This window comes from Lynx canadensis, chromosome B4 (genome assembly GCF_007474595.2).
Source record: "Lynx canadensis isolate LIC74 chromosome B4, mLynCan4.pri.v2, whole genome shotgun sequence".
NCBI classification, from domain to species: domain Eukaryota; kingdom Metazoa; phylum Chordata; class Mammalia; order Carnivora; family Felidae; genus Lynx; species Lynx canadensis.
The window spans coordinates 81,182,649-81,198,751 of NC_044309.1; the positions used below are offsets into that span (position 1 = coordinate 81,182,649).

At 33.8% G+C, this 16,103-nt stretch overlaps 1 protein-coding gene across 1 annotated transcript; it reads right to left on the bottom strand.

Annotated features, from left to right (window-relative positions):
* Positions 1-1,158: 1,158 nt before the first annotated feature.
* Positions 1,159-2,086, bottom strand: LOC115518387 (olfactory receptor 6C6-like). Its single transcript, XM_030321860.1, is given in 2 exon segments — positions 1,159-1,753; positions 1,755-2,086. Coding segments are annotated over 2 exon segments (927 nt in total).
* Positions 2,087-16,103: the final 14,017 nt, after the last annotated feature.

The window sequence follows — 16,103 nt, forward strand, 5'->3', positions numbered from 1 at the left end:
ACTTCTCTAGACTTGTTACCTCTACCTTTATAACAGTATATTAAGCACTTGTTGGACCACATTCTTGAATTGTTCAAAATAAGCAATATCTTTTACTGCGTGCTAAATAGTTCTAATAGCATATATTTAATGAACTATGAGCTGTGGATTAAATTTCTTCTATTTTATATATGGAAATTATTAGGCACAAAATTTTTATGTATTCTTTGCAGTATTCTACATTGTGTATGTAAGGAAACATTTACTGAACCCAGGCTGAATATCTCACAAATCCTGTTTGAAATATTAGATATACCAATTCTCCAAATGCATGTAGTTATCTAATACCTCCATGTTATCTGCATATATTTGTACCTCATTCATGTTTCTGTGTATTTTTAGTCTCAACATAATTATTACTTTCTCCTAAAAGGCCTCCCAGATCTCCAAAATTACTTAGAAGCCATACGATATGCTGTAAAGTATTTTAATATTCCTTTATTACAACACTAATTATACACTGTATAGCAATATTGGAGTTTTGTGTTTGTCTCCATTAAGCAATGCAAGCTTCTTAGAGGTAAGGACTGAGCCCCTTGCAATGCCTGAAATAAGGGAGATACACAATATGTATTTAACTACCAAATGACATATAACAAGTTACACTTATAAAAGACATACTTTATTTAAAGTATGGTTTCTAGAGGCTAATATATAACAAATAAATGTTACTTAAAGCTTGTATTACAGACTTGAGGGAATAAGTTATTGTAGCAGGGTGCTTTCATTAGGAAGAATAAAATGTATTGGTGGCACTGAGCTGCAAGATTCTTCAAGAGACTGTCCTATATGAGTGGTGCCTGGGTGTCTCAGTTGGTTATGTGTCAAATTCTTGATTTCTGCTCAGGTCATTAATCTCATGATTTGTGAGTTCAAGCCCTGTGAGGGCTCTGCACTAATAGTGCAGAGCCTTCTTGGGATTTTTCTCTCTCCCTCTCTGCCCTTCCCCTTCTTGCTCTCTCTCAAAAAATAAGTAAACTTAAAAAAAAATTAAAGGCGAAACAAAAAGAATGTCCTATATAATAAGTAATGAGGTAGAAAAACATGTCACAAGAAGTGAATGAAACATTTTTTTTGTTTTTCTAAGATTATGATTTGTAGCATTTATTACAATTGTTTTTATGAAAAGCACATCTTTTGTAACATATCCCAGAAGACTTCTTTTACCTGCTGGTTCCTTAGGGTATAAATGAAGGGATTTAGTAAAGGGGCAACTGAGGTATACAGTAAAGCTACACCTTTGGATAAAGTCACTCTTTCTTTGGCAGATGGTTTAATATACATAAAGATGCAACTCCCATAAGTCATGGAGACAACAATCATATGGGAAGTATAGGTGGAAAAAGCTTTGGTCCTTTGCTGTGCTGAAGGGAATTTAATAATGGTCTTAATAATGCAAGTGTAAGACAGAATCACCAACACCAATGTGATCATAAGTGTCACAACAGCAAAGATAAAAGACACCAATTCTAGGACATGTGTATCTGTGCAGGATATCTGCAGGATAGGAGGAGTTTCACACATAAAGTGATCAATTATTTTGGAAGCACAAAAATCCAGCTTGAGTCCCATGACCAATGGTGGAAAGATGATTAGGAATCCAGTTACCCAAGAGGAAAGTACAAGTTGATAGCACACTTTGCTGTTCATAATGATTGGGTAATGCAAGGGTTTACAGATGGCAACATAGCGGTTGTAGGACATAGCAGCCAAGGTAAAACTCCATAACTCCCAGTAAAAGAATAAAAAATAATTGAGCTGCACAATTGTTATATGAGATGGTTTTTTCTCTAGCCACAATGGTTATCAAGTATCTGGGAATACATACTGTTGTGAATATGATTTCCAAAAATGAGAAATTATGGAGAAAAAAATACATTGGTGGCTTGAGGTGAGGATCTAGCAGGGTAAGGAGGATAATGATTAAGTTCCCCAACAAGCTCAATATGTAATTAAGAAATAGAAAGATGAAAACCACAATTTGCAATTGTGGGTCATCTGTCAGTCCTTGGAGAATGAAATCTATTTCCATCAATTGGTTTTTCATTTCTCTTTTATGAGACTTATCAAATGTACATAAGAAGACAAATCAACCTATATATATATATATATAAATCTATATATAAATACATAAAACATAAATATATAAATTAGCCTAAGTGTATATAAATTAACTTAAATATATATATAAGTTAACATAAATAAACTAAATATATATACTAAATCTATAGTTTAACTAAATATATATAAATTAACTAAATATTTATGTTTACCCAAAGCAGAAAACAGTATATATTCTTTACCAATTTGCAAATGATTTCTCCAGTCTGAAATTGGAGATGCCACATAATTACATGCTACACTCAATTCTAAATTCTTTCACATCCATTAGTTCTCCTTATTATATTTCTCACAATTTTTCTCTGGAACTTGGATATTTTCTTTGGTTAATACACATTTTTACCCATTCCCCCTGAGTGGACTCAACTCTGCATGCATAATTTAAATAAAAGAATATGAATTATTTTAAATGTATTTTTCTATCATTTTTATTCCACCTGTACAAATGCACTAGGCTGTTTTGTGTGTTAGAATGTGTATCATGGTGATTTTCAAAACAAGGATTTAGAATTATATTACAATTCCTGTGGTAGCCAATGACTAAGTAGCACTGATTTACATTAATTAAAGTGAAATTTTTGTGCACTGAAAGTATATAATAATTATTATAAATTTTCTTGACTGGCTCTGCTATATTAAAATGTACAGTTGGGGGCGCCTGGGTGGCGCAGTCGGTTAAAGCGTCCGACTTCAGCCAGGTCACGATCTCGCGGTCCGTGAGTTCGAGCCCCGCGTCGGGCTCTGGGCTGATGGCTCAGAGCCTGGAGCCTGTTTCCGATTCTGTGTCTCCCTCTCTCTCTGCCCCTCCCCTGTTCATGCTCTGTCTCTCTCTGTCCCAAAAATAAATAAAAAAAAAAAAGTTGAAAAAAAATTTTTAAATGTACAGTTGTTTTTTCAGTATATATAATAAAGAAAACAATGCAGCACATGACAAAGACAGACAACATTTTAATAAAAAATATTGTGTCTTTTTTTCAATTTTTTTGAAGTGTATTCCTACACGTGTCTACATAATCTGGGTTGCTGTTTCTTTGTTTTACTTTCTCAATATTCTTTGTAAAATTGTTGAATAATCCAGAAAATATTATAGGGAAGTAAAATGTGCCACCTCAAAATTGTCTCTTTGGCTCAATGATTGATTTAAGCAGATTATTTTTAAGAAATGGAAGACTCACAATGTTTTTCTTTTTACCTCCTCTTCAAATGCCTAAAAGAATTTAGACAGAAGACCTGCTCCAAAAAGGGAACTATCACCGTAGATAACTACAGTGTAATATGAGTTAGATGTGGTAGAGAGGGAGGAAGTTAGCAAAGTCTGTTTGATAAAATTCTTCTGTACGTCTCATTGTTTCTATATGGCCCAGCAAACATTTGTTTACGAAATACTTACTCTTTTTCATTTTCCTTTGAATTGTCTTCCTTCTCTTCAAAGTCCCAGCCCCTGGTATACCCTTCTTCTTAGCTCAGAATGGCATGTAAGCCTCAATTGCCTGACTGCTGATAATTCTCATATCCTTATGGAGCCACCCATAAATATGTAATTAATTTGATTTTCTCCTGTTAATCTGTCACATGTCAATTTCATTCTTAAATAAGCCAAAAATATCTTGACTAGTAGAGTAAAATCCCCCTTTCCAACATGATATTACTACCTGTCCTTTCTATGTATAGCAATTCTACTTATTTCCATGTTATACTATCCTCTTTTATATTAAACATGCCAGTATATTTCATTATATGTATTACTTGCAGACTTTTAAAAGAAATGGTTTACTAAAGCATTTTTTACTAAAGCATGTTATTTTTATTCTTTTTTATTTGTCTTATTAATACTGCTATTTGTTTATTAATTAATTTTTCTTGTTTGGGGAAAAAATAAAACTAAGATGTTCCATGATTAATGTGATTTTCTAAAGCAGATATTAGGGAATAGCTTCAATATTTTTAACAGCAATTAAAGACTTGCAGTCTTTAGCTACTAAGTGATCACAAACTTTTATTGTAAAAAAATATATTTATCTCCTTGTTATAACTCCCATCTTTGCTCTATTTCTGACTTGAAACGGTATGCTCACAGAGTTATTCATACAATTTCTATTACTGTATGGGTCTAACAGAATGTTCTAGAACTATATTATTTGAAATTTTAAAGAAGAATTGCTCAGTATTTTTTCCACATCACTTTACCCAGGGCAATAATTAATAAAGAGAAGCAGAGAAAATGAAGGTTAGTTGCAACTATATATAAATAAAATAAATTACAACATTTGTTAATACACAACCATAAAATGACACTACTATTAAAAAAAATTTGTAACTGTAGTAGTCATAAATGTAGTAGTCAAACTCAACTTCTTGAATTGGACTTGTGCATTTGACTTAATTTCTGATTTTGAAGTTAAGTTAAAATTTAGTTGTCTTACCTCTTTGGATTTATTGTGTCTATTGTTCCTTTATGTATGCATGGCAGAAATGTATTTTAACATAATTAATTATGATTTTACTCTTTTTTATTTTTTATTTTTTAATGTTTATTTTTCAGAGAGAGAGAGAGCACAAGCAGAGGAGGGGCAGAGAGGGAAACACAGAATCTAAAGCAGACTCTAGGCTGTGAGCCGTCAGCACAGAGCCCTACTTGGGGCTCAAACCCACAAACCATGAGATCATGACCTGAGCCGAAGTTGGACACTTAACTGACTAAGCCACCCAGGTGCCTTATGACTTTACTCTTTTATGATCATAATTTATTATCTAATCTGGACAAATACTATTATCTATTTACTATCATTGATTTTTGTGGGAGCGACCATGTATATATGATATATTTACAGAATTCCCACATTCCCTCAAATTCATACTTACTTTGAAGGTCAGAACTCAGGTATTAACAGTTTTAATGGACATCCATCTTCTATTCCAGACAAGTTGCATTTTGTGAAATTTTGTTGTTATGACCGCTGTCATTCAAAACCTCAAAATAGGTACTTATACTTTATTTTTTTTTTTTCAACGTTTATTTATTTTTGGGACAGAGAGAGACAGAGCATGAACGGGGGAGGGGCAGAGAGAGAGGGAGACACAGAATCGGAAACAGGCTCCAGGCTCTGAGCCATCAGCCCAGAGCCCGACGCGGGGCTCAAACTCCCGGACCGCGAGATCGTGACCTGGCTGAAGTCGGACGCTTAAACGACTGCGCCACCCAGGCGCCCCGGTACTTATACTTTAAAATAAAATAAAATATGGCAACCGAAACAACTCATGGCATCATTTAATGAAAGATAAGCAACTGTTCCAAGAAAGACTCCATATTGCTATCTGTACACTTATGAAATGCTGCAGTTTTATCATTTTCTACTTACTACAGACTCAAGTGTTACATTGAAACAAAACAAAGTTGGAGGGAAACCTCTTCTTTGGGGATCCAGGTTCCAAAAATACTAACTATTGTCAATAAAAGACACCATTGTATTCTACTTCAGATAAAAGCTGAAGTGAAAGTATCCCAGAGGAGTATCATAAGTGATTTAGAAAAATAAGTGAAAAATTTAACAGGATCATTAGCAGTTCACTGTCCTAGGGCAACCCTGAAAAATCCCAAGCTGTTTTATACAAGCCCAAGACATTGTCTTGTTTCAAATTAGCAACAGAAGCAATTTTAGACTTTATTGTAAACCATTTTATACTCTGGAACCTAGTGTTCTATTTGTTTATGAATAATAATTAAGCAAAATATATTCTCATATTAATAAATTGAGAATTCAGTGGGATTTTTGGTGAAATTATTTTGATCTTTCAAGTGAACTGAATTTTATCTATTAAATATATTGTATGTTAATGCTCAAACCTGGAGATTCCAATGTCTATCAACTAGTAAATGCTTTAACAAATTGTGGTATATACATACAATGGAATAAACTAGTCGTATGTAAAAAAACAAAACAAACAAAACACGATTGAATCTTAGAAATATTATGCTAAGTGAAAGAAGCCAGATATAATATTTAGATACTCTATGATTCTAGTTCTATAATTCTGGAAATATCTGAATTACAGAGACAGAAATCTGATCAGTGGTTTTAAGTGCTAATGGTGAGAAGTGACTGACTACAAAATGTCAAGAGAAAACAGTTTAGGATACTGGAAATATTTTATATCTTAATTGTAGTGGTAGCTGCATTGCTATATGTATTTGTCAAATTTATCAAACTATATACACCCCCAAAAAGTGACCCTTCTTGTAGTTAAATTCTATTTCAATAATCTATCAAATATATTTAGATGTAGCTTACCTTTTGTGTTGTTGTTGTTACATTACTAATAAGATTACTTAGGTCTGTACTATCCAATAGAATAGCCACTAGCTACATGGGGATATACACATTGAAATTTAAATTAATAAATATTAAATTAGAAATTAAATATTCAGTTCCTCAGCTACACTCGCCACATTTCAAGTGCTTGATAGCTATAGGTGATTAGTGACTACCATCTTGGACAGCACTGATTTAAATAATTTTTAGCTTTTGTCTTTTCTAAAGCATATATTTTATTATATAAATTTTGATATGCTACATTTTATTATCATATAGTTTAAATTTTTCTCTAATTCCTGTTTTGACCAATTGGCTATATAAAAGTATATTGCTTAATTTCCAAGTATTTGGTCACTTTCTATTTGTCTGATATTAATTTCTTGCTAATTTCCATGATAATTAGAAAGCATACTTTCAAGAATTTATCCTGTGAAAATTTCTGAAACTTTCTTTATGCTAAACTCATAGTCAACTTTGTAAATAATTCAATATTTTTGAGAATATTAAGTATTTTGAACTTGGATGCAGTCAGCATTCTATATTTATGAGGGAGTAAAAAAGAACAGAGCTTAAGATTTTTGGTATTTTTGCAAAGACTAATCATTTTATAGCAATTTAGTTATTGTAATTTTCATCTCCGTCATTTCTTTTTGCTTTCTTTTAGGTTTTCTATCTCATTTTTGATATTTCCATCTTGTTCATACTTTACTTTCTTGACTTCGCATCTTCCTTTAATTCTTTTAACACCTTTAGACAGTTGTTCTAAACTCTGTCTAGTGGATCCACCATTAAGTCTTTTTCAGGGAAAAATTCTGTTGATTTCTTTTGAATGCGCCATATTTTCTTGTTTCTTTTTATGACTTGTGATTTGTTGTTGTTGAACACTAGATACTTGAATCCAATAATGTGATAACTCTGGAATTCAGATTCTTCTCCTTCCCCAAGGCTGCCATTTTTTGTTATTGTTTCTGTTTTCATTTATTTTTTGATGGTTGTAGACCAGTGCAGACTCTGCCAACACTGCATCTCTGGTCTTGTGCGCTTTGCAGAGCCTCAGTCCCAGTGGTGCTGCTGAACCCCTCCCGTGGAAGACCTGCACACACCTCATTAAAACTACACAACCCACCCCACCAGCCTGGTCCTAGTAGCAGTGACATGTCTCTTGTCACTGGCACACAAACTTTGCAGGCACTGTGTGCCCCACTCCCTCCAAGATGTTCTTGGAGGCACAAACCAGGCACAAGCCTGACAGTGTACAAACAGCCGCAACAGGGCCAGGACCACTTCAAAGTGCCCTGGGGCTAGAGGAAGTTTACCACACAGCAGTCCCCTGTGGTCCCAGCAGTGGGCTGGGGGAAGACATTTGGTCTGATTGCAGGCTCCACCCACCAAGGATAGCTTCTCAGGAGACCACACAGGAAAATCACCCTGTACTTGGGTGCCGCTGCATCTCTGGCAAATACCTGGTCTGACCAAATGCAGCCCAAAGCAGACACAGATTGATCCACTAACACCCCAGAGACACAAGGCTACCCACAACAGGCAAAGAGAGCCACTGCAGAAGATTGGAATGTAGGAAAAAGTGGCCAAGACTCAACAGCAGGGCACATGCAACACAATACACATAGGAGACACCCATGAAGCCCCAGGTTCTAGTGAGCAGAGGGCATGCCACTGCAGGACACTACAGGACCTCTTCTTCAAAAAGCCATTACTTTCAAGAGCAGGAGATGCAGCTGACTTTCCTGACACAGAGAATTAGAAAAAAGGAGATAGAGGAATATATCTCAAATGTAATAATAGGACAAAACCACAGAAAGAGACCTAAGTGAAATAGAGATAAGTAATATGCCTGATAGAGAAGTTAATGATTGTAAAGATACTCACTGGTCTTGAGAAAAGGGTGGAGGATCTCAGCGAGACCCGTAACAAAAAGATAAAAAGGAAACCATCAGAGATGAAGAACACAATAAATGACACTTTAAAAACCCTAAATGGAATAAATAGCAGACTAGAGAAAGTAGAACAACAAATCAGCAACCTTAAGGACAGAATAATGGGAAGTAATCAAGCTGAGATGAGAGAAAAGAAATTATGCAACATGACAACAGATTTAGGGAATTCAGTGACTACATCAAGTTTAATAACATTAACATTATAGGGATCTCAGAAGGAGAAGAGAGAGAAAAGGAGGCAGAAAATTTATTTCAAGAAATAATAGTTGAAAACTTCCTGAATCTGGGGGAAGAAACAAAAATCCAGTTCCAGGAAGCAGAGATTCCCCAACAAAATCAACCAAAGGAAGTTCACACCAAGACACATACTAATTAAAATGGCAACATGTAGTGACAAAGAGAGAATTTTACAAGCAGAAAAGAAGATAGTTACATAGAAGGCAACACTTATAAGTCTATCAGCTGATGTTTCAGCAGAAGATTTGCAGGCCAGAAGTGAATGGCATGATATATTCAAAGTACTAAAAGGAAAAAAAACCTTGCAGCCAAGAATACTGTATCCATCAAGGCTATCATTCAGAACAGAGGAGAGATAGAGTTCCCCCAGTAACAAACAAAAGTTAAAGGAGTTCATGACAACAAAACCAGCCCTAAAAATCAGTCAAGAGATTCACAAGTAAAAGGGTATAAAATATGACACCATATACCTAAAACATGGGGGGTAGAGGAGTAGAGAATGGGTTCAAACTTAAGTGACCATCAACTTAATATACACTGCTATATGCAGGAGATGTTATATACAAACCTAATGGTAACTACAAATCAAAAGCAGTAATAGATATACAAAAAATAAAGAGAAAGGAATACAAGTACATCACTAAAGAAAGCCAGAAAACTGAGAGAAGAGAGTAAGAGAATAAAGAAACAGAGAAGAGCTACAAAAAAAATACAAACGGGTAACAAAATGGCAATAAATGCACACCTATTAATAATTACTTCGAATGTAAATAGACTAAATACTCTAATCAAAAAACACAGGGTGATGGAAAGGTTAAAAACAAGGCCCATCTATATGATACCCACAAGAGACTCATTTCAGGCCTGAAGACATGTGAAGATTGAAAGTAAGCGGATGGAGAAACATTGATCATGCAAATGGCTGTGAAAAAACTGCAGTAGCAATACTTATATCAGACAAAACAGACTTCAAAATAGACTGTAACAAGAGACAAAGGATACTATGTAATCATAAGGAGAACAATCCAGCAAGAAGATATAACAGTGTAATTATTTAAGCACCAAACATGAAAGCACCCAAATGGGTAAAGCAGCTAATAACAAACATAAAAGAACTAATTGATACAATACAATAATACAATAATAGTAAGGGACTTTAACACCCTATTTACCTCAATGGCTAGATCATCCAAATAGAAAATCAATAAGGAAACTGGCTTTGATGACACATTGGATGAGATGGATTTTACAGATATATCAGAACATTCTGTCCTACAACAGCAGAATACACATTCTTTTCAAGTGCACACTGAACATTCTCCAGAATAGATCATATGTCAGGCCACAAAATAAGTCTCAACAAATTCAAAAAGATCGAAGTCACGCCATGCATCTTTTCTTACCACAATGCTATGAAAGTAGAAATCAACCACAAGAAAAAACCTGGAAAGAACATAAATGCATGAAGGTTAAATAGCATGATACTAAACAATAAATGAGTCAACCAAGATGTCACACAGGAAATCAAAAAATATATGGAGACAAATGAAAATGAAAACACAGTGGTTCAAACCTTTGAGATGCAGCAAAAGTGGTTCCAAAAGGGAAGTTTATAGCAATACAGGTCTATCTCAAGAAGCAAGAAAAAAATCTCAAACAACAAATATTATATCAAAATAGGAATAAATAAGACATAAGCCCAATGGAAGAAAGAAAATAATACAGATTAGAGCAGAAATAAACAAAATAGAAACTAAAAAAATAGAGACTGGGTCTTTGAAAAGATCAATAAAATGGATAAACCTTCAGTTAGACTCAAAAAAAGAGGACTCAAATAAACAAAATCACAAAAGCAAGAGGAGAAACAGCAACTGACACTATAGAAATACAAAGAATTATAAAAGAATATTATGAAAAATTATGTCCAAATATTGGACAACCTAGAATAAATGTATAAATTCTTAGAAACATATAAGCCACCAAAACTGAAACCAGAGGAAAATTTGAACTGATAAATTACCAGCAATGAAATTGAATTGATAATAAAAAAAAAACAAAAAAAACCCCAACAAACAAAAGTCAAGGACCAGATGGCTTCACAGGTGAATTCTACCAAACATTTAAAGAAGAGTTAATACCTATTCTCAAAATTTTCCAAGAAACAGAAGAGGAAAAAAAGCTTCCATATTTGTTCTATGAGGTCAGCATTACTCTGATACCAATACCAGATAAAGACATTAAAAAAAGAAAACTAGGCCAATATCTCTGATGAACATAGATGCAAAAATCCTCAACAAAATATTAGCAAACCAAACCCAAAAATACATTTAAATAATTATTCACCATGAGCAAGTGGGATTTTTTCCCCTGAGATACAAGGGTAGTGCAAAGCAATCAATATGTTATATCACATTAACAAAAGAAAGGATAAAAATCATATAATCATTTTAATAAATGTAGAAAAGGCATCTATTTGACAAAGTATAATATTCATTCATGATAAAAACCCTCAACAAGGTAGGTGTGAAAGGAACGTACCTCGATAAAATAAAGGTCATATATGAAAAACTCACAGCTAACATCATAGTCAATGGAGATAAACTGAGAGCTTTTCCCCTAAGGTCAGGAATAAGACAAGGATGTCCATTCTCACCACTTTTATTCAACATAGTACTAGCAGTCCTAGCCATAGCAATCAGACAAGAAAAAGGAATAAAAAGAATCTAAATTGGTAAAGAAGAAGTAAAACTCACTACTTGCAGATGACATACTATATAGAGAAAACCCTAAAGAATCCACCAAAAAACTACTAGAACTGATAAATGAATTCAGTAAGAAAACAGGATTCAAAATCAATGCACAGAAATCTGTTGCATTTCCATACACCAATAATGAAGCAGTAGAAAGAGAAATTAAGAAAACAAACCCATTTAGGGGCACCTGGGTGGCTCAGTCAGTTGAGCATCGGACTTCAGCTCCGGTCATGATCTCACAGTTCATGGGTTTGAGCCCTGCATCAGGCTCTGTGCTGACAGCTTGCTCAGAGCCTGGAGCCTGCTTCAGATTCTGTGTCTCCTTCTCTCTCTGCCCCTCCCCCACTCACACTTTGTCTCACTCTGTTACTCAAAAATAAATAAATGTAAAAAAAAAAATTAAAAGAAAAGAAACCCATTTACAATTACACCAAAAAAAAAAAATAAATAAAATAAAATACCTAGGAAAAAACTTAACCAAAGAGGTAAAAGACCTGTACTGTGAAAACTATAAAACAATGGTGAAAGACATTGAAGATGACACAAACAAATTGAAAGATATACCATGCTCATTGCCTGAAAGCACAAATATTGTTAAGATGTCTATAGTACCCAAAGCAATCTACACATTTAATGCAATACCTATCGAAATACCAACAGCATTTTTCACAAAACTAAAACAAGCAATCCTAAAATTTGTAAGGAACCACAAAAATAAAAAAACCCAAATAGCCAAAGAATCTTGAAAAAGAACAAAATCAGAGATATTACAATTCCAGACTTCAAGTTACATTAAAAAGCTAGCTACTAATCAAAACCATAGGGTACTGGAAGAAAAGTAGACACCTAGATCAATGGAACAGAATAAAGAGCCCAGAAATAAACACATGATTCAATAACTCTTTGACAAAAAGAATCAAAAATATGCACTGGGAAAAAATGGAAAAAACTTCACCAATGGTGCTGGGAAAACTGGAAAGCTACATGCAAACCACTTTCTTACACCAAACACAAAGGTAAACTCAAAATAGATTAAAGACCTAAATGTAAGACATAAAACCATAAAGTTCCTAAAAGAGAGAACAGGTAATAATTTCTCTGGCATTGGTTGTAGCAACATTTTTCTAGATATGTCTCATGACATAAGAAAACAAAAGGAAAAATCATGTTAGGATGGCTAAAAACAAAAACTAAAGAAACAATAAGTACTGCTGCTGATGTGGAGAAAAAGGGACCTTCATGCGCTATTGGTGGAAATGCAAACTGGTGCAGCTACTGTCGAAGACAGTATATATGGAGGTTTCTTAAAAAATTAAAAGTTGTGGGGTGCTTGAGTGGCTCAGTCAGTTGACTCTTGATTTCGGCTTAGGTCATGATCCCAGGGTTGTAGGATTGAGCCCCACACACTCTGTACGGATACAAAGCCTGCTTGATATTCTCATTCTCTCTCTCTCTCTCTCTCTCTCTCTCTCTCTCTCTCTCTCTTTCCTTCTGCCCGCCCCCCCCCCCATCTCTAAAAAAAAAAAATAGAACTACCATAAGATCCATTAGTTCCACTACTGGACATTGACCCAAAGAATATGAAAATACCAATTTGAAAAGATACATGCACCCCTATGTTTCTGAAGCATTATTTACAATAGCCAAAACGTAGGAGCAGCCCAAGTGTCCATGGATAGATGAATAAAGAAGGTGTATGTGTGTATATATATAAATATACATGTAATGAAATATTAGTTAGCCATAAAAGAGAATAAAGTCTTGCCATTTTCATCAACATGGATGAGTCTAGAGAATATAATGCTAAGCAAAATAAGTCAGTCAGAGAAAGACAAATACCATTTTATCTCACTCATGTGGAATTTAAGCAATAAAACCAATGAAGAAAGAAAGAAAAAAAAGACAAACCAAAAACAGACTCTTAACTATAGATAACAAAGTGATGGTTACCAGAGGGGAGGTGGGTGAGGGGATGAATGAAATAGATGAAGGGATCAAGAGTACATTTATCATGGTGAGCACTGAGTAATACATACAATTGTTGAATCAGTATATTGTACACCTGAAACAAATACAACATTGTATGTTAACTACACTGGATTAAAAATTTTTAAGTGTGCTTATAGTCAATTTAAAGAAAAAACAAAGAAAAAGGAAAAAAAGAATTTGCAACCAACATTCTTGAAAGTGAAGGAAAGACAGGGATGCCTGGGTGGCTCAGTTGGTTAAGCATCTGACTTTGGCTCAGGTCATGATCTCTCAGTTTGTGGGTTTGAGCCCCGCGACCAGCTCTGTACTGACAGCTCAGAGCCTAGAGCGGGCTTCGGATTCTGCGTCTCCCTCTCTTTCTTCCCCTTCCTTGCTTGCACTCTGTCTCTCTATCTCTCTCAAAAATAAACAAACATTAAAAAAAAAACTTGAAAAAAAAAAAAAGAAAGTGAAAGAAAGACTAGGGAACTATTCCAAATTAAAGGAGACTAAAACATGGTAATTAAAGTAACATGTAATTCTAAATTGAATTTTTTTTGTATAAAGAAAATTTTTAGACAATTGGTGAAACTTAAATAGGATTGGAGAAGAACATGTTAATAATGTAGCAATGTTAATGCCCTGATAGCAATGGTTATATTGTACTTATCTAGTAGAACATATTCTTTTTTGTCATAAACACATACTACTCTACTGAGAGCAGATGGAGGATCAACTGGTGCAGGAATAAAAGATCTTCATCGTGTATTTGTTCTTTTTATTTACGTTTATATTGTTTCAAAATTTAAAAATAAGGAAACATGTAAGTACTGCCGTACAACTTCAATTTGGGGCATGTGTCATAAATTAATGAAATCCTAACATTGACTAGGAAGCAAGAGAGAGGTTTCTTTTTGGGGTAAACCCTCTTACATGTAGAATTGGTCATATTGTCCCAGGGAAGTGGAATATGTGAAATGCTTGTTGGCATCAACTTTAGAGTTTAAATTAGTTCTAGCTACCTTTTGGGGGGAATATCTGTTCTGTTTTATAGTCAAAGAAATTAAGTTTTTTAAATTTGTTTATTTATTTTTGACAGAGAGAAAGAGAGAGAGAAAGAGAGAGAGAGAGAGAGAGAGAAGTGGGGGAGCAGCAGAAAGAGAGGGACAGAGAGGATCCCAAGGAGGCTCCACACTGTCATGAACTGTGAGATCATGACCTGAGCCAAAATCAAGAGTGGGATGCTTAACCAACTGAGTCATCCAGGTGTCCCAAAGAAATTCAGTTCTATGGTTAAAGCAATTCACAGTTTTTATTTCCTTCCTTCTTTCTTTTGGTTGTTATTGTTTTTATTTTATATTTTACATACATGCCCCCTGACACTAGTCTTAGGGGGCATTATTTTTTTTTTTGTAATTTTAATTAATCCCCGTGTGTCTCTTATGAGCAAAATGATAAAACTGTGGCTCTAATTGTTAGCACACAATTTGAAGCAAGAATTCTTTGTTACAAAATTGGGGTTCCTTTCATATGGGAAACTTCCTAAAACATCTTTCTATTTAGAGCATTGCATTTTCACTTAGAATTTTTATGGAGATATTCTCCTTCATTTTAATATATAAGAAAAGAAGACAGAAAATGAATCTTATCTGGCCTGAAAGAGGATTTTAACTGAATTATTTGTAATGTCTGGGTCATTTTAATGAGCGTGAGTGAAAGTGAAAGATATTAAAAGATGCAGATAATTTCCAGAATACATATCTGTTTTAGAATTCTTCTCCAGAAAACCTTTGGAATTAAATTTCCTCTTAAAATATTGAATTTTTTTATAATATTGTAAGAGAGAAAATACTCATCATTTATTTTTTACTCCTGTTTTTACCATATTCCCACAGGGAGAAAAGTATATCAATGTATCCAAGATATGGTAAGTCATTTATAATTAGCAATAAATATCTAGATCATATATAAAAGCAATTCTGCAAGTACAAGTCAGATAATATCCATTGACTTTAGAACTGTCATAGATTTTTCTATTTTCATGCAGATGCAATAGTCAAAACTTCCTGATTAAATGCAACTAATATGAGAAGACTGATGTGTTTGAAACCAAAGAAAAATAATAAAGTGAAATGAGATGAAGGAACAATGGGGATGTACTTCATCGGGACAAAATAATTAATGAATATTAATTATTAGAATATTTCAATCATATAAAAATATGTAATTGTCATTATTTCTATATTTCACATATTTTTTAAGTGTTCTAGTGAGCTAAGGACTTTTGAATAAACGCTGTAAGTTGACATTGGTACAATTTTCTAGATGTTATAAGTATTTTTTCAATAATTTATAAGATATACAAAGAAAATACATTTAAAGTCATACTTATGTTTATTTAGAACATTTAAACAGAATTCAGCTCATCTGGAGATGATCAGCTCAAATTTAAATTATCTTTCAATTGCAAATAGGGAAAAAGAAAAAATTCAATACTGTTATAACTGTGGCTCAAATGGAACAATCAGAGGCTGCATAGGTTGATCTATGCTATAATTTTAAGTATCATCTGTCTTGTTAAATTGGATCAACCTTTTAAACTTGTTTACATTTCTGACTATGTTTATCTTTCTGTTTGTAGTTTTTTAAAAAAAAATTTCTTCTTTCCACTTTTGGGGTTGTTTTCCTATGTCTATTTCATAGGACTCAAATCTGAA